At 33.9% G+C, this 19,059-nt stretch overlaps 1 protein-coding gene across 1 annotated transcript in view; it reads right to left on the minus strand.

Moving 5' to 3' along the window:
* Positions 1-322: 322 nt before the first annotated feature.
* LOC143389861 (roundabout homolog 2-like) overlaps positions 323-19,059 on the minus strand; it is a 53,336-nt gene continuing 34,599 nt past the window's right edge. Inside the window, 3 exon segments of the mRNA XM_076842625.2 lie at positions 323-558; positions 2,326-2,598; positions 9,102-9,275. Coding sequence (XP_076698740.2) covers positions 323-558; positions 2,326-2,598; positions 9,102-9,275 — 683 coding nt within the window.

The following is a 19,059-nucleotide window of genomic DNA, read 5'->3' on the forward strand; positions in this document are numbered from 1 at the left end:
GTTTAAAAATCATTGATTTTTTTTCCTGTAGCAGGGAAAGTTTTCTATCATTCTTAAATTTGTTTAATATGACAATATTATTAATCTAATATTTTTTCTGAATCACAATAAACCATAATTTTTATTATTTTGGTTCTGGGGATTGAACTCAGGGATGAGCTACCATTGAACTACATCCCCAGTGCTTTTATTTTTCATTTTGAGACAGGGTCCTGTTGAGTAGCTGATGGTTTTACTAAATTGAGGCTGGCCTCAAACTTGGAATCCTCCTACCTCAGCCTTCTATGTCATAGGGATTACAGCTGTGCCACACCGTGCTTGGCTATGGTAGCCTTTTCAGTGACCTAAAACACTTACATAATTCACCTGTAAACTGTCCTTGACTATTTGAGCCCATATATCCTATGTCAAGAAGGTCACTGGCATTGCGCTGGTGGCCTCCCCTCAACACCTCTGGTTTCCTGGGTCCAGTGGATCCTTTAGAAGAAGCTGTTCCTGATGAGCTGTGGCCACCTGGAGATGGGAAACTGGGCTTGCTATAGGGCACCAAGGCCTCCTCTGAAAAAGAAAAATAAAAAACAATAAAGGGCTAAATTGAACTGCAGTCTGGGAAAATAACACGAATTTAACTCTTACAAGTTAAGCTCAGAATGGACCATTTTACTATTTCATTCTTTAGTAAAATTAAAATTAAGAGGTTTAATCAAGACTGGATATTAAAGGAATTTCCATGTGCAAGCAACATTTCCTACAATAGGATCTGAAGCAGGATTAAATTAAAAGAGATTTTGGGATAAGTATACACTGTTGTATATTATTTGCAAAACTTAAATTCATTATAAAAGAGAGCAGCTTACAGTGAACTACTTTGTTTCAAAAAAAAGCATATCTTAGAATAATTTCTAGAGTTCAATGAGGCTTCAATATTCCCATCAAAACAGAAGGAACGTGGTTTTGTTTTAGTTTAAACCACAGCAATATTTTCTCAATCAATTTAGATCAAGGATTTTGTATTAACAAATTAAGTAAGTTTCTTAAATTTTTGTTGTTGCTTGGGACATAAATATATTAATTGAAAGGCTAGGAATTTCATTAAAAGAAAAAGAGAAACCCACCCAATTTTAACAAATGTGATAATATTTATTTTGTATATTGTCTCCCAATAAATAACTGATCAAATGTATTATGAATAATTATTTAATATTTTGAATCCTTCTTTCCTTCTCCTTTTCTCCTCTCTTTATTTCTTATCTCTCTCTTCCTGTCTTTCTCTAGCTCTTTCTTTTCATCTCTCCACATCTTCCTCTCCACCCCAACTACTCTATTTCTTTCTTTCTTTTGAGGTTTTGGCCATTAACAAGTGATTAGATGATGAAAAAATGTTGGCTGAATTTACTGTTTCTTGCCTTAGATAGTCTTTAATGACAGGGATCACATAATTTTTCTCTCACAGCTTGAATGGTCAACCATTCCTAAACATTTCAGTAAATCTAGATATTGAAATTGTCATCTTCTGCCCCTTGCACAAATTGAATTTTTCAAAAACTTGAGCACAGTGTTGTAACAAAATGTAATTACAGAAATGCATGGGGAGAGGACTTGTCTAATAAAGATTGAGTCCAAATGAATATGGAATATGTTTCAAAAGTTGTGTGCATGTGTATATGTTTATTAATACTCAGTAAATCCTGATGCAAGATATTCCAAAAAATGCAATAGCCTCACCCCTAATTAATGTCCAATCAGAAACCATGAAATTTATGTTTTAACATTTCCAGGAAGTGTGATTTATAAACAAGAGCATTCTTGTCCCCATGTGAACAGTCATCTACATTTAATCAGTTAACCTTTTCCAACATGAGGTCTGTTGGTTGGTCATTTATTTGTAAATTTATAATCTCAATTAATTCACCTAATTGACTGACAGGAGCTCTCCTTTCAAGTGACTGGTTACTTCTGTCAAAATGACAATCTCCTTGAAGGTAGAGATTAAACTGACACAAAAGCTGAAATTTAGTGGTCTTAAAGCTACTCAATAGAAAAGGTAAAAGGCAAAAAAGCCAAAATTGTCCCCTGAGACCGTAGATGAAGGCTGGAGATCTCTTGGATTCAAAGACCTATGGAGTGGTCAATTTGAGGAGCAATCACCACTGTAATCAATTTCAAGGAACATGCCTCTGAGGTCTGCTTGAGAAATTCCTACTTCACTTACTGACTTAAGGCAAATATCTCTTGGATGCCCTTAAACAACTGCCATTTCTAGAATACCTGGTAGAAAATAAAAGGGTCACAGCCCACACTTGCTTGGGACTGTGCAGAACACACCTGATCCAACCCCTTGTTTGTGTGGGGCGTTTTGTGTGTCTTCTTGGCGTTCTGTGGAGCTTATCCATTCCTGGGTTTGTCGTTGCCACTCTAGGGAGGTTTTGGCTGGACAATCCAAGGAGCTCTTTGGGTCTTCTAAGCTGGAGGCATGTTGTCTCTCTAGAGAGCTTCCTTTTCTCTCTGTTGAGTTTTCCACATGACCAGCATGCTGGCTCGGGCCTATTTGCTGCCTTAAACCCTGACCTGGTGGGGGATCTGGTGGTGGTGGAAGATCTAAAAATTTTGAATAATGTTTAGAATGGACTAAAATTTAATGAAAAAATACAGGTTTTAGTTCAAGTTGGAAAAAAAAAAAGCTCCTGCCCTCGTACAAGTATCACCCATGCAAAAACAAACAAACAAAAAAAAAAAACAGAGAAAAATAAAAGTCAATTATTGATATGTAAAATGCATATTATTGGTGTCTCTGCTGTCTTCTACCACAGCATCATTGAAATCAAATTGACTGGATTCATCCAACTGTTAAACATGGAAAATGTTTTCAATTGCACACTGGGGCTAACATTCAAGGTTAAAGGGCAACCTAAGGGTCATAATTTATTTTCATCCTTCCCTTTTGAAAGTAGAAATACTATGGCAAAAAATAAAATAATAACATCACTAGAAATTCTAGCAACTGTGCTAATAAAAGAACAAAAGCCAGCCTGCCAATCTCCATAGGAAACATCACCCTTGGGAAATTAAGAACTATATGCCGTATCATATGCAACATATGATTGCCTTTACCCAAGTATGTGGCACATTTAGCAATAGTCAAAGGGTTAAGCTAACATTTATTAAATGCAATTAACATTCTGCCTGACAACCAATTCTGGCTATTCGTTTCATGAGTTAGCTAATGAGTTACAACTAATATATTATAATCTTCCAATGTATTAATTTTAATAAATAATAACCAATGTTCAGCATACAGATTGAATATGCTTTATGGTACTAGAGTTGGCAATATATCATGGAAATTTGAGAAGTAGTGAAATAGATAATTTTTTAGAAACGCTTTTTAAATTAAATATCGGAAATGAAAAACTTTAAAGTTCAAGTATCAGCAAATTTTTCATTTTCCTTTTATTAGCTATTCATATCTAAAACTTTGTGTCTTGAAAATCTTCCACTGTGAAATCATACTTCCTTCCTTAAATATTACACCAGCTGAAATGATTTATTTTTTTTCCTTTAGTACTGGGCATTGAACCCAGGGGAATTTTGCCACTGAGCTACATCCCCAGTTTTTTTAATTTGTTATTTTGAGGTAGTTTTGTAAGTTGTTGAGAGTCTCATTAAATGCTAATGATTGAGGCCAGCCTCAAACTTGTGACCCTCCTGACTCAGCCTCCTGAGTCATTGGTATGGTAGGTGAGCATCACAACACCCAGGTTTAAAATAATTTTTAAATCCTTCTAAATATTCATTTAGCTTGATTTATTGTGATTTTGTGTATGCTATTGCGTACTTCTTAGTTTATCCTTAGAGTATTGGCAATTATGTTATTTATTCATAAAAAGCAAAAATCATGTATACTATTTATTTCATTAATTAGAAGATACTGTACTTAATATAGCATTGTTATGACACTTTTATAACCAGGTTCTTATTTCTAATAATATTATCATTGAATTTTAAAGGGAAAAGTATAAATTTCTTATATACAAAAAATAGCTTTTTCAAAGGAATGTTAAACTGGTCATTCTAAGATTTATACTTTGTCTTAGGAGCAAAATTATATTATTCTCTACTGCACAGAGAATCTGGAGCACCCAGGTTGGATGGTTACTAGTTCTTATGTATACTTTTCACATTATATTATGAATTTCTAATTATTGAGGGGAACAGAGTCTCTGTCTGGGAAAATAAGGTTTTATTCCAAACATTTCTTCCAAGATGAAAAGCTAATGTAATGTTGAGATATCTCTTTGTTGGATAATCTAATGAGTTTGGGACTCCCATCACTAAACATTATTATAAATGCAAATTAATTATTTCATTTGAGTTATTGTTCTTAGAGAGACAGCAAGGAGAAATTATAAAATTTGCTTCCAAAATAACAGATCTTCACATTGATTTTTACTCTCCATCAGAGCAGCTTAATTTCTAAAATGGTCAAAATGGTATCTGCTTATGCCAGCTAAAACTCTGAAGACTATTTAATATAACCTGAAATTATATAGCTTCATAATTAAGTAATATCCTTGAAGACTGTGTCTTCTAAGAAGAAAGGGCATTGCAAGCACATTGAAATAAACCAACGGGAAAGGGAAATGGAATTGCAAATGGCTATAGAAAAATAAAAATATATAAGCAAATACATTTTATCTAAATTAAATTTATTATTCAATTGTAGGTTGATTCATCTCAACAAAGTCAATTCACTAAAGAGTATCTTACTAGACTACTGAGAATTAGCTATTGTCAGGTGACCACAATCCCATGACATAAATGTTGTTATTGTCCTCATTTTTTATTTGAGAAACTGGGACCACAAAGAAATGAAGTATCTCCATTCTGGATCTTTCCTCCCAAGAACTGCAGACTCTTCTAACCAAATCTACATGGGACAAATCCACTTGGATATTTAGAAAGCTTTTCAAATTGCACATATCAGAACTGAAATCTAGTTCCTCCTTTATAAAATGTGTGTCTTGCATGATATTCCTCTTCCCCACCTGTGGCAATTTCATCCTACAAGTTCACCAAAGCTATGAAGTGACCTTTAAGCTTTGCTTTACTAATTTTATTAACAAGACCTGTGAGCACCATTTCCAGAATTCCTCACTTCTCATCGCTTTCACTTATTTCTGACTTGTTATGAATCCCCTATGTTGCTTCTACAGCTTCCTAAGTATGTGATCTGTTTTACACCTTTTCCCCATTAAATATAACACAACAGTGGAGACGATCTTTTTAAAAAGAAAAACAGAGAAGATCATGTCACTCCTCTGCTCCCCCCCACCCCCCACTCCCCACCCCTCTCTCCAGTAGCTTCCCACTCAACATACTGTAAGGCTGATTGCAACACTGCAGCTTTAAGGTCCTACATCATATGTGCTCTTTTGCTTGTCTGACTTCGTGTTCTATTTTGTTTTTATGCTTGCTCTAGTCATTTTTCTCCCCTAACATTTTTGGTAAATAAGCCCCAGATTTTATTGCTGTTTTTTTATGTCTTTGAAGGACCTTTCCTTGGATATCTTTGCTTTAATTCTTCTAGTCTTTTCTCCAATGTCACCTTGTATGTGAGGCCTTCCCTAAAGAACATTCTGAAAAATATCTCTTCCCTACCTCCATATTTCTCAACTTCTTTCCCTTTTGTCTTTTTCCTCATGGCAATGATCACCCTCTTATCAACTGCTTTTTTATATTCATGTATTACTGTTGGTCTTTATCTATCTTCCTAGACTCAAATGTAAGCTCCATGAAACCAGAGGATTTTGTCTATCTGGCTCCTATTGTCTACCATGTGGAATACACTTAATATATATTTTAAGGGGTAAAGCAAATATTTGACAGAGCTTGGAAAGGGCCCCTTTTCTGAACAGGGCATTAAAAACCAGGGGAAAGGGAACACAGGTTGTAGTCTAAGGAAAATCAGTTTGTTGGGTAGAGAACTGCCAATTTTTACTCAGTGTGTTGGCTTCAAAGGTATTTTTTGACTCATTATGCAAGTGGATAGAAGATGTGGATTCATCAATGTCTCCTTAGGTGTGCCTGGGTTTTGGTATAGCTTTTGGGACAGACACAGAAATATCCATTCCAATTCTTCTGGGACACATGGAGGATACTTTCTAGTACTAGACACCATGGGAGAGAGTTTTTGATAATGACATATGAGACATGAAATAGGTTCTTGTCATTAGAAACTCCCAATGATCACCCGTTATCTGTCTTTGCCTCGCTCAGAAACCATAAATATTTCTGAAAATAATGCCATCTCAATTCTGGAGAGACCTACACCCTTACATTACTGCTTAGAGGAGAACCACCTGACCTTGATAGATGAGTGTGTCAATAAGAAAGTATCTTTTACTGTGCCAAGACACTGAGGGTTAGAGGTTGTTTGGTAAAGCAGCTAGCAATAATTACCCTAATTAATATAGCCATAAAACACTATTGTAAAATCTATAATGTAAAAGTTTTATTGTAAAGTGTCCATACACTATAAACTACTAGGCAGCAATCTTCCCAAAAAGAAAAGTTTGATTTTATGTAAAGAAGTTTTGAATTATTCCTGACACATGGATTCATATCATGTAAGTGCCATGTCATAAGCATTTATTGTAAAATAACAATATTCTTAAGGCCTCCAAAATAAATGTCCTTGTTTCACAATTAAATGTGTCTGGATTGCACATGTGGGAAGATATGTGAGCCAAATTTCCTTTGCAATATCACTTAAAATATATCTACTAATAACACATAATTCATAATCACTTTTCAAAATTGAAATTTAGCGACCTATTTTTTTTAGAAAGATAAGCAATATATTGATCATGATTTAAACTAGGAGGAAGATAGTTTTATGTGAACATATTGAAAAATCTTGCAGAAAAAAGGATTATAGAAGAAAAAAGAGCACTCTACTTTTTGTATATTTAAATTGTATGCCGTCCACATATACTACATATGGTCTTCAAAGATTTGTAAAAAGAACACACTATATTTTTCTCTGTTGCCACAATATTCTGAGCAGAAAAAAATATATAAAATTATTAATTCTCCAAGTTGTAGCATATCAGTGAGAGCAGTCTTTTCTATTTAGAGTGAATAAGATCAACACTGCAAACTGTTCTAAGTGCTCAACTAATCTCCAGAGCATGTGGAACAGAAAGGCTTTGTTCACCACAGGGTATCTATTTAGAGAGAATGAAAAACTCAATTGGACCCTTAATCTTCATATTCCATAGAAACACTTCCCCATGAAAACAAAATAAGCAGGATATATGAACAAACCTGAAAGCTTTTAGAACAAGCATGTTTGGCTTTTTTAAGCCTTCTTAGCATTACAGGGTGACAAAAGAAAGCACAAAGATGGCTGCCTGACACAGAGTGCCCCTTCCCACAAAGGAAAATGCTTTTTTTTTCCAAAACAAGCTTCATTCTGTTTCATAATGATGGATGTAAGAGTGCTAAGGACTAGGTCATAGCTTCTCAAAGGTGGATGTCCATTAATTTTAACCCATGGAGCTTCAAAACTTCCTATAATAGTATTATACCTCAGAATAATCATGAATGTCTCCATGGTTTATTTGAAGATCTCCCCAAATGTTTCCAACATTCAGCATGGCTAGGTTAATCCTAGTGTTTAGTTGGACAATCTCAGATAAAGTTTGTATGCTTATGAAAGATAAGGTTGAGAAGAGGGAAGAAACTCATTTTTGAGTCTCACTGCATACTAGGCACTTTAAATATAATTATATATCCTTAAATATACTTCATATGTGCTTATGCTTAGAATAAAGTTTCATGATGAATATATTTATTCAGACTTTAAAAGATATAATAATTAAGTGGAAAATGTGGGAAATAGACTATGCTCTGAGAGCAGTTGAAATACTCATTATTGACCATGGATAACTTCCAGTAAAAATATTTTCTGAAACTAACTATTTAAGCAAATATTCAAAGATTGGCTATTCAATTAATTGACATACGTTGGCAAACTATGACCTATAGGCCAAATTCTGCCACTATTCTATCAATAACGATTTATTAGATATTAGTCACACCCATATTTTCATTTACTATAGCTCTACCCATGCAATAATGGCAGTGCAGAGTACTTGTGGCACAGGCCACATGCTAAAAAAAACTCCAAATATTTACTCTCTGAATTTCAATAGAAAATATATATATATATATATATATATATATATATATATATATATATATATATATATATATATACTAGCCCTTTGTTATGGTCCAAATGACTGTATATCCCTAAAATTCATCTGTTGAAATCCTAACCCCAGGTGATGGTATTGGAATATGAGGGCTTCATGAGGTCATAAAGGTAAAGTTCACATGAATGGGATTAGTGCCCTTATTAATCACACCCCAGAGAGGTCTGTTCCATCATGTGAGAATTAATAAAAATGTACCATCTGTAAACCAGAGTGTGAGCCTTCAAAAGATTCCAAATCAGTAAGTGCCTTGATCTTTGTACTTCCACTAATATTAGCCAAGATATCCATGAGAAATAAATATTTGTTGTTTAGAAACTTTCTGCTGTTTATACAGTTATGATTATCTGTTATAGCAGCCCAAGTAGACACTCTTCAACTACATAACCGCTAGCATGTTTTAAGCTCTGAAATTCACGAAACTAAAAAATTACTAAACCATTTCAAGTTCTTTTCCAAGAGTGAAAGAGATTATAATTTCATATCATAAATGTTCTGATACTATGACATGTGCACATGCTGCTTATGTTTTTTTTCCTAACCTATTTAAGCTAAAATACAATAAAGAAAAATTTCAGAAGGGTAGAAAAATCAACAGTTAAGAGTGGTACAGCTTCTCTTTCTTGGGGATTAATCATAAAGACATAATTCCAGATTGTTGAGAGAGAGGGTGTTTCACGTAAGCAAGACCATTTTGCCAGGTTCCTGCCTTGTATGTAATGAGGCAATGCCTAATCTACCATAGATATTTTAATCTGAGTTAATGACCAAGTAGAATGCATCTCTTCATTGAGGAAAGAAGAGGAACAGAAATCAGCCTACCATCTGTTATTTCTTCCCTTCGGTGAGGCAGTGCTGGCTGTTGGTCCATTCGCCCTCCCTTGTGTTTGTTGGTGGGCCTGGGCCTCTGACTTTGATTCAGGGCTGTGCTCGTGTTACTATCAGTAGAAAATGGGCTGGTGGGTCGAGGTCTTTGAGAGGAGGTAAAGGCTTTTCCTAGAAAGAAAACAAAGGGAGTGGGGTATAGGGAAGGTCATTGTAATGCACTGATAATGTCTTGTATTTTCTGCTCTTCCTAAGGCTAAGTCTGTGAACCTACCTAGAGACGCCATTGGAAGATACCAAATATTGGTGCACCTATAAAAATAAATATATGCCCTGCTACATATAATGTGTTCAATTTTTATAAGCTAAGAACATCCCACCCACAAAAATATTTCAAACAATTGAACATAAAACAAACCCACCAATCCAAAGATTCATTCTGCTTGATTAGTTTTTATATTACCTTGAAAATTTTAGTGATAATTTTATAGTTATATGCAAATTCATGAAACATTATTTCTCAAAATTCAAGAGGTTATTTCTTAAATGAATTGCACACTGTTTCATTTTCACCCCTGAAATTTTAAAAAATCTGAGCACAGTAAAAAATGCCTTGTAGTTTTATTTGAAAAGTCTGCTCAGGTACACATGCTAAATTGACTTTACCACTTATATGCAAACAAAATGAACTCTATCTCTTAGTGGAAACTCAATAACATCAGTGTAGAGGATAGCAGGTTAAAATCACCTTGTATATCCAAAGTGAAGTAGGTATTTTGTGATTACTGTATCTTAGCAGACTTCAAATTCTTATGGACGAATGAATTGTACTATTTCCCTTTCTTGTGGTTTAGTACAAAAGAAGTGAAATTTATTCTGGGAAAAGGTTACCTAATACATTTTCAAAAACGTCTTTTAATACTGTTTATTATAGTAAGAGAAGGATGGTTTATGTTCATATATTTATTCTCTTGTCATGTTTTCATTTCATACAAACTTATCCTACATAGTTTCATTTTCCTAAGTCAATGTTACATGATGTTGCTTAATGTTTTATTAGCTATTAGCACACATGCAAGAAATGCACCTATTCTGTCTAATTTATTAGTTTCCTTGCACTTTCTCACTGTTCTGCTTACAGCTAATGCCACAAAAAGCACTCAGGCAACATAAAGTTTTTGACTTATGCTTTATAAAGCAAGAAAATTCAAATAACAGTTATATTACAACATATTTTAGATTGGATGCTATATGAAAATAAACCTCTGCAATGCTTGAGAAATCATTTTATTTTGCTTGAAGATATCTAATACGTGCTCAAAATAAACATTGATGATATAATTCAAGACAATTTCCAAGGCTCACTTTTCTAACCTGAGAGTTTAATAAATATCAAGAGCATATCACTTTTATTTAATATTTGAACACTACAAAGATTTAAAAATGCATTTGATATTTCATTAGTTTTTTAAGAGAGCTCAGTTTAATTCATATATTACCATCCTAAATGTGAAGTTAAGAAGTACATATACAAATATTAGAGCATAATCATGCCAAATTGTTGTTTTTTTTCCCCAGAAAAACAAATGATTACAAACTGCTAATCTATTTTTAGAATTAAGACTGCATTTCTTTTTGTGGAATGAGCAGCATGTGAAAATGACATAATTGGTCCTTTATATTATTACTTATTACTCTCAGAAATCAATATTAAATTCTCTAATGTACAATATACACGTAGTCATCATTTTATTCAACTTGCAAATGCAGTAGGTGTATCTTTAATTAGCATCCTTTAAAACATATAATAAATTATTGTATTAAAATCTTAGCCAAACAATAAGACCCTCAGCCATTTGAACTGTTAGACTGAAAGCCTTACACCTATTCACCCCATGCTGAGGAAGGTTTCCCAGAAACTGCATTTGTAGAAAGAGACGGGGCAAAGGAAAGTAATGGAGATAAAAGCTGAATAATTTTAATCACTAGGTTCATTATTAATGTGTGCAGATTTTGCAAAGTGTGAGTTATTGAAAATTTAATGGCAATCTGAGTTGCTGATTTGCCGTAATATAGAAAGGAAGTATATTCCAATTAATCAGCAGAACCGTGAAGAGAAAGGGATATTAAGGATAGAAGGTAGTAAGTTGGAGCCTATTTTTGGCTCTGCAAAACTTGCATCAGGTCAGAGTTCAGACAACAGAGCATCCCAAATGTTCATGCATATTACAGAGAGCCCTGCAGTCAGACTTGCTGAGAAAGAAGAGGAGAAAAAAGGTAAGTGTCCCAAGGACAAGATTCTCTCATGCAAAGAGTGTTGACTTTGGAGTCTACAAACCTGTTCTTGTAAGGCTGGTTCCATCCAGCCTAAAACCAGCTTTATCTGCTGCTTCCACCAGTGCTTGTGCAAAACTGCCACTGGCAAATATGGAACCATCTGAGGAGCTACCTACACTAGATCTATGACTAGAAAAGTTACAATCCTCATCAGATGCAGAGCCCCATCCATTTACCATTGAACCTAAAAACAAATGTAGTTGTCTAGTGAGTTTGTATATATTACATATCTCATGTGCTTGCAAACACTATACGAATGAGCAAGTACACTGCCTCGACTCCTTGCCACTTTGAAGTTTCATCATGGATTCCTTAGCTAAACATTATCCGTGTTTTAAACACACTTAGTACAAATGAAAGAAGCTTGTGTAAAATCGGTATTTGTTTAAAGCACATGTGCAAGACATGTTCCAAGTGGTTCATTTCTTACATTGTTTAAATTGTTACATGATCATTTTTCCAAGCAAGAACTGCTATGTGTATTTTCTACAAGTCAGGGATGAACACTTTTATTGAAACAAATTATGGTTAATTTAAACTGATCGGTGACTTGCTTGAATAAATAGTATGGGTATAATTTGAAGTTACTTCAGAGGGCAATGGTAATCTGCATAAAAACTTGAATACCGGACCTTGTACATACAGTTGTATTTCATAGAAGATCTGGAATTATTTTAAGATTTTAAGGTGAACAGTTAATTACTGTTTAAATAACAAAATACATCAACTAAAATGTATAGATGACATCAAATCAACTAAACATAGAACATAAGGAAAATGTTAGTTTGCAAAAGTGCTATTAATTTCAATATTTCTTATGCTTTCTTTGATTTTTAATATTTGAAGAACTCTAATTTTCTCTTTAACACTGATACTTATGAAATTAGCCTTTATGGAGACTATTATCAGCATTTCTATCAATTTTCTTTTTCAAAATGAACTATGGCAGTAGAGTAAAAAAAATGCAACTTTATATTTAAAGAAAATACACTTTGAAGATATTGACAACTTTTTTTCTTTCTAGAAAGTCACTTAGTATTTTATGCATATACATACACACATATTAGATAAAAGCACACTGGGAACTTAACTCATTATGTAATAAAATTAAAATTGCAGTACATATTTAAGTTGGTGTACCATTAATTCATGACAAAATAAATTATCAAGTATTGTTTACCCTATCTTCTGCTTTTGTTAGAAGAGGGACAAAAAAGGACTTACAAAAAGTTAATTTAGAATTCAGGCTGTCATGGTACAATAACACGGATGCATGCATTCTCAAGACAGAGAAAACTGAAACTGAAAGGGTTAGAATGATCTGGAAGTTAAAAGGGTGTTAAGTGTAGCAGAGAAAGATAGAGTCTTGATTCTATTTGCCAAAAGCACAAAGATATACTTTTTACTTTCCAAACAAATTCCCTTGACACAGACCACTGCAAGGAACCTGAGATAACACCAGCAACTGAGCCTCCTCTGAGAGATTCATTTCTAGGTTAATAATCACAAGTCAAGGATCAACAGCCCAAAATGAAAGAAGAAATGATGCAGTGGGTCTTGCAATATAATGCTACAGGAGATAAGAAGAAATCAAAGTGATTCAGCAAGGGGTCACAAAAGAATATGAAAGTCGAGAACTGGGAATAGTTTTAAAACATTCAGAAGCTCAGTTCCAAACCCTTCCATGTGATTTCTGTTTTTCTAAATGTCTGTGCTCACTCTCCAAACAAGCATCTCCTTATTGTTATTCTAATTCATCCTGACACTCCTTTTAGCGGATTTCCTTCTAGTCCCTTCTATCTTTCCTCATTGTTATCTACATTATCTTTTCAAAGCATCAATCTTATACTTTGTTCCTCTGTTTAAAGTCTTACCTATAACACCAATGCACATAAAAAATTAGGAATCTGAGACCTCCCCCCAATATTAAGCCAGCCTACCTTTGCAGCCCATTCTGTCCCACAACTAGTGTAATCTCACTCTCTCACCCACACATCACTTCCCATTTCTTGACAATACTCTGTATTGCACCAAATCTAATAATCACTGCCAAACTTTAAAGTTCAAATAAAATACCATCTTTATCACCTGGGTTCTACCTTCAACATTCTATTAGGGTGACTCCCTCCTTTGTTGTGAAAACATTGTGCATGCAGTAGTCTATCACCTGTCTCCCTATATTTTGTATATTGTATGTATTTTTCCTGTTCCAGGAAATAAAACTCTTGACATTAAGAACTATCTCTTCTTCACTTCAGTATTTCTTGTACAGGGTCACTGAACAGTAGGAATTCAATGAACAGTGGGCATATGGAATTAAATGCATTTATTGTTTTTTTATTCACTGTAAATTCTTTGAGTGATTATATTTGATGTACAATTTCTTAGCAATGACCTTTCTTTAGTTGCAAAAAGAATGTTCTTACAAGCATCCTCAGAAAATTTATTAAACAAATTAGTGAATATTTGTTGATTACTTTGGAACCATGGGAAAAGCAATAACGTCTTCAAGTAAGAAAGTAAAAATTGTACTATATAATTTTTATTATATAAATTAGGATATATATTATATAATAAAGTTCATATGATGTACATCTTGGTTAGGCTTTGATATTTTTGAATATCAAGGTTAAGCAATATTGTCTTCCAATGAAGATGCTAAATATCATTAAGTGGCAAGTGGCAATTTATTTGTGTGTGTATATGTGACATCTCTATTGAGATTCACCCATCCCAATGCACTTAGCCCAAGCTCTTATTTTTGTTGTTATTCTTTTAAAATTTTCTTATTCCACTTCTATCCACTATGATCAGCCAAGAAATTGAGTCTACTCTGCCTGCTGTGTGGTTCTACTCTGAGGATCTAGAATATTGACAAATTTAGTTTCTGAATCTGCAAAATTTAGAAATAAATCTCCCATCACAGCAATGTTACCAAAGAAATCCCATCTTGTAAGACTTCCCAACATTCCCCCCAAATAAACTGTTATCGCCCTGTGAAAGTGAGTCCCACACAAGAGGATTTCCATACATGCATCTGCCTTACCCTAAACAGATCAGCAACTTTCCTACTTTTGTGTTTGCTCTGATTTCTCTCAATCTTTCAAGCTTTAATTTGACACAATATGGCCTCAAACATAATCAAGAATATTTAAACATATTTAAATTCATTTAAAAATGAATTTATTTTTTATTTGTTCATGAAGCTTTTCCTGATGCTCACCGACTCCCTTCTCTGGGAAGAAAGAGTGGCCTGGAAGGCAGGACATCAAGTGGGTATTGGTTGATAAAGAGACAACATTAGCTATTCTTTTACTTGTACTTCCAATAAGAGCAAAGCGACTAGACAGATGACTTTAGAGTTAAAGACAAATATACTATAGCTATTTGGCCATATTAGGCAATGAGAACACTAATGATCCCAAGTGAAAGAGAGAAGTTAAGTTAGTTGCTTCAATAGATTGCAACCAATAAAAACAGAAAGAAATCGATATTTCCTGTTCCTTCATTACTCTGCCTTTCTGGTAAGTCTTCAACTTTCCTCTGAATTGGGGATGAGATACATAGAATTAGTACCTTCGTAGGACAATTTTAAAGCAGTTTAGTTATATTGTATGAACAAAAAGGTCTATAACATATGTTAAAGTTCCTACCATAAAATCGTTAAAATTTTTAACATTTATTGATTTTACCTCTCAGTCATTACAATTTTTCCTCTTACTTTTGATTTGAACATCAAGAATTATCTGAAGATTCAGGCAAACAATTATTAAAGAGAGGAGGGAAAGAAGGAGGAGAAGGGTAGAAATCCTTGAGGAGGAAGAGAAAAGGGGGAGGAAAAAAGACAGTAATTGAAAGAAAACAAAAAAGAGTAACTCATCAATTAAAAAGGACGTCATTTAGTGGTAACAGTTTTTTTTTTAAATGTAAGCATAAACATGAAAATAAAAGTGAACACCAGGTAAAAGGAGTTCAGCCAGAGATTCTTACAAATTATATGAGATTTGTATTCATTTGACACATTATAGCCCCAAACATAATCAATACATACTTAAACACTTAATGAAAAATGAATTTATGTCCTATAGAGAAATTTATTTGTGTTTATGTTCTCAATCTTTCCAAATTTCTCAGCTTTAAAATTACTGAAAGGTCAAAAAATATCTCAAATGTATTCAAGTTGTTAAAGAAAAAATGCACACAGGACATTAAGTTGTTGCTCAAATGTTATTGAACATAAAATACCATGATAAAGTGGCATCTTGCTGTGTCTCTATTACATCTTCAGCACTAAAATTAATTTATGATCAGTCATCAATTCATTTACATGTCGTTATATGCTAAATCCTTCCTTGCTGATAAATGCTTATCCTTAGATCCATTAAGCTAGAGTAAAGTCTGTGCTTTCTAATATGACCCTGATAATTGTTGCATTACCATTTTTATGAGATACAAAAACTAATGTTCCCCCATTTTTTGAGCCAATATTTAATCCTGAAATTTTTTCTATGAAGTTCTCATTGCCTAATTACCTGCTAAGTAAAATCTTCAACTCTAAATGTCTTTGATCAAATCAATCCAAATATTGACTTCTGTTTAGAGGCAGAGAAATATTTCAAGTCTCTGGAAATTCTTTTTACACTCAAATGTCTGAATATACAATAGTCCCACCTATATTCCAGAGAGAGAAAGGCATGGGTGAATGTGGGAGGGAGTGGGAGAGAGGGAGGGAGGAAGGGAGAGAAATGTGTCATATAGGAAAAGCAAAATAAGCAATTAAAAAATCTCTTCCCTTGGTTCATATAATACTTGTTAACTCATCTCAAAATATTGTGCATAAAATATGCACTTTTCTTATCCATTAAATTCCAAAGTATATATTTAATTTCTTTTTAAAGACATCAGATAATGATTTCCTTAATTTTAGCATTATTCCTGGAATTTGCCTTAATACTCAATTACTATGCTTTTGTAGCAGAAGCAAAGTGTGGCAAGTGTGTGGAGTGTGTGTGAGTCTGAGTAGGGAGTGAGTGTATTTGTGTGTGAGGGAGAGAAATTGTTAGGCCATTAGGCTTCACCATCTGTCAGATCAAACTTTCCCGAGTCCAAGGACCCAAAAGCTGTGTGCTCAGGTCAGATGGTGAGGATGTCTGGTTTTATTACTTTCATACTCATCTGGTATGGGAGTTCCAGTAAAAACCTCCAAAGATATAAAGTGGAAAATACAGGGCCACAATTTCCTTTCAGCTGTAGTGTTCATGTGGGATCCAACAGGCAAGGAAAATTTTATTCGTTTCACTTTACAACACTCAATCTGGGTCTTTTTGTAATCAGTGAGGCAGTTAGAATCTTGACTACATGTTCAGGACATTGTCCTCTCCCACTCTCCTCTTGCCTTGGTTTGTTTTCATGGTGGTGTCATTAAATTCAGGAAACACTTATCCTTGACTCCCACCACCTTTTGGAAGTTAGAGAAAGAAATCTTGAAATCTTGCCCCTCCCTGGTACTCAGAGAGCAAAGCTGACAAGTTGAACACTGAGGAAGAAACAGTCCATATTTCCCAAGACAATGTTGCATAGACATTGCTTAGTCCCAAATGCAGTGTGATGGTATGAAACTTAAAAAAATGTACATTATTACAACCAAATAGTATTAAGCACAAATTAAAATAAAAATTATAAAAATAATATTCCTTCCAAAAGAGCTAATGGATTTTAATTTTATTAGAAAAAGGTAACTGCACACAGAGATAAATATGAGAAGAATAAATAATAAAAGTCATATCAAATTCAATATTTTTATCAAAATTAAGCACATTGTGGGAAAGGATTAATGTTTCCAGTGATAAAATGCATATTTTATTTTTATAAATACATACTTATTCCTCTCAACACACACACACACACACACACACACACACACACACAGAGAGAGAGAGAGAGAGAGAAGTAAAAAAAAACCAGAACATTATTTTCCTCTTCAATATGCTAATTCTGAGGATTAGAATGAACTGGGCATTTCCAGGGCAGAGATCATAGTAATTTATCTTTAAAGTAAAACTGATTGATTTTGTTCATTCTTCTGCCACTTATCTGGTAGATAACCTTCAAAAAGGATGTAAATCCTTCTGTGACTCAATTTCTTTAGCTATAAAATGAGAACAACAACAATAATAATGAGGTTATGAGGATTAAATGAGTTAGTAGATGGTAAAACTTTACATCAGGGCAGGGAGTTCTTTCTACAAATGTAAGAAACCAAATAATTTAGGCTTCTCCATTCTATAGTTCTGTCATGCATTCTTTAGTTCTGATTTCATACTTACATCTTGTTTCTTTACAAACTCTAACATTTAAATCCATTCTTAGCTCAGCCAGCCATAGGAAAAAACAAGCCACTGCTTAGAAGGGTATCATGCATTGACTAGGAGCTAGGTTTTCTACTTTATTATTATTATTGCTGTTTGGTTGTTGCTATTATTAAATCTAAATGTTTATTCAAGTGACTAGAAGTCATGGGCTTAAAATAAATGTTTGTTTAGGGAATAAATACATGAAACAGGAGACTTGCAAATACATATTACCATTACTAAGATCATGGGATGTGGAATTATTGATATTTTCGTTTCTTTTTGTTCTTTTTCATTCTTGATGATCATTTCAAGATTTAAGTAGCCATTCACAAACTACATACTTGCTATGAAAATATTTGGAGTTAATGTATATATATTTTACAGAATAAAGCTCTGTAGACTGTTAGTGGCTGGTATTCCCTATGCTGGCAGTTGGGAGTACAATTCAGCCAAGTAAAATTTGAAATTTTACATAAAGACTTTCAGCCCACCCAGTGTTACTGTGTTACCCAGTGTTACATCCATTCTGGATGGCTTTAGAGTCTCCAGGAATGGAAATTGTTAGTTCTATTTAATAAAAATGGTCATTTGCTTCATGAAAATGACAATATAAGGGAATTTCAGTTGAAAGTAAAGATTAATTTACACCACAGGCGAGTTTAGAACTCTAAGAAACTGACGGTAAGTTCAGAGTCCTCTAGTCTCCAAAGCTCATTGAAGGAGTATGTGTATTATGGCCTATCTCTATTAGCACTATTAAAGTAGCCTTATAGCTGAACAAAACCTAAGAACATCATTAGAACAATATTCATTAGCACGTTGGTTTTGATTACATTTGGTCCACATAAACATCCACCTGAGCATATGTACAGGCATGTGTACACACACAATTACATGTACATCCTAGTTGCTCTCCCTCACACACAAATACATTCACTCGCTACATAGACTCACACATATTCCACACACATTGTGCCTTGTCTTTCATACACACATGTATACCATACACTTTACACACATGTTCACAAACTTTATAGAATTGAAAACTGTGTAATACATGCACATACCCTGTATAGATGTGCACACCCCATTCACACTCACACTGTATATGCACTTTCAATCTTCCTTGTTCTCACACACATTTATACTCATGCACTCTACACCCTACATATGTACATACACTAATACTCACATCCCCTATGGCCACACTAATACCTACATATACTCATTCACACTTCCTACACACATACACATAGACACACAAC

The sequence above is a fragment of the Callospermophilus lateralis genome, unplaced genomic scaffold, assembly GCF_048772815.1.
Source record: "Callospermophilus lateralis isolate mCalLat2 unplaced genomic scaffold, mCalLat2.hap1 Scaffold_66, whole genome shotgun sequence".
Taxonomy (NCBI): Eukaryota; Metazoa; Chordata; class Mammalia; order Rodentia; family Sciuridae; genus Callospermophilus; species Callospermophilus lateralis.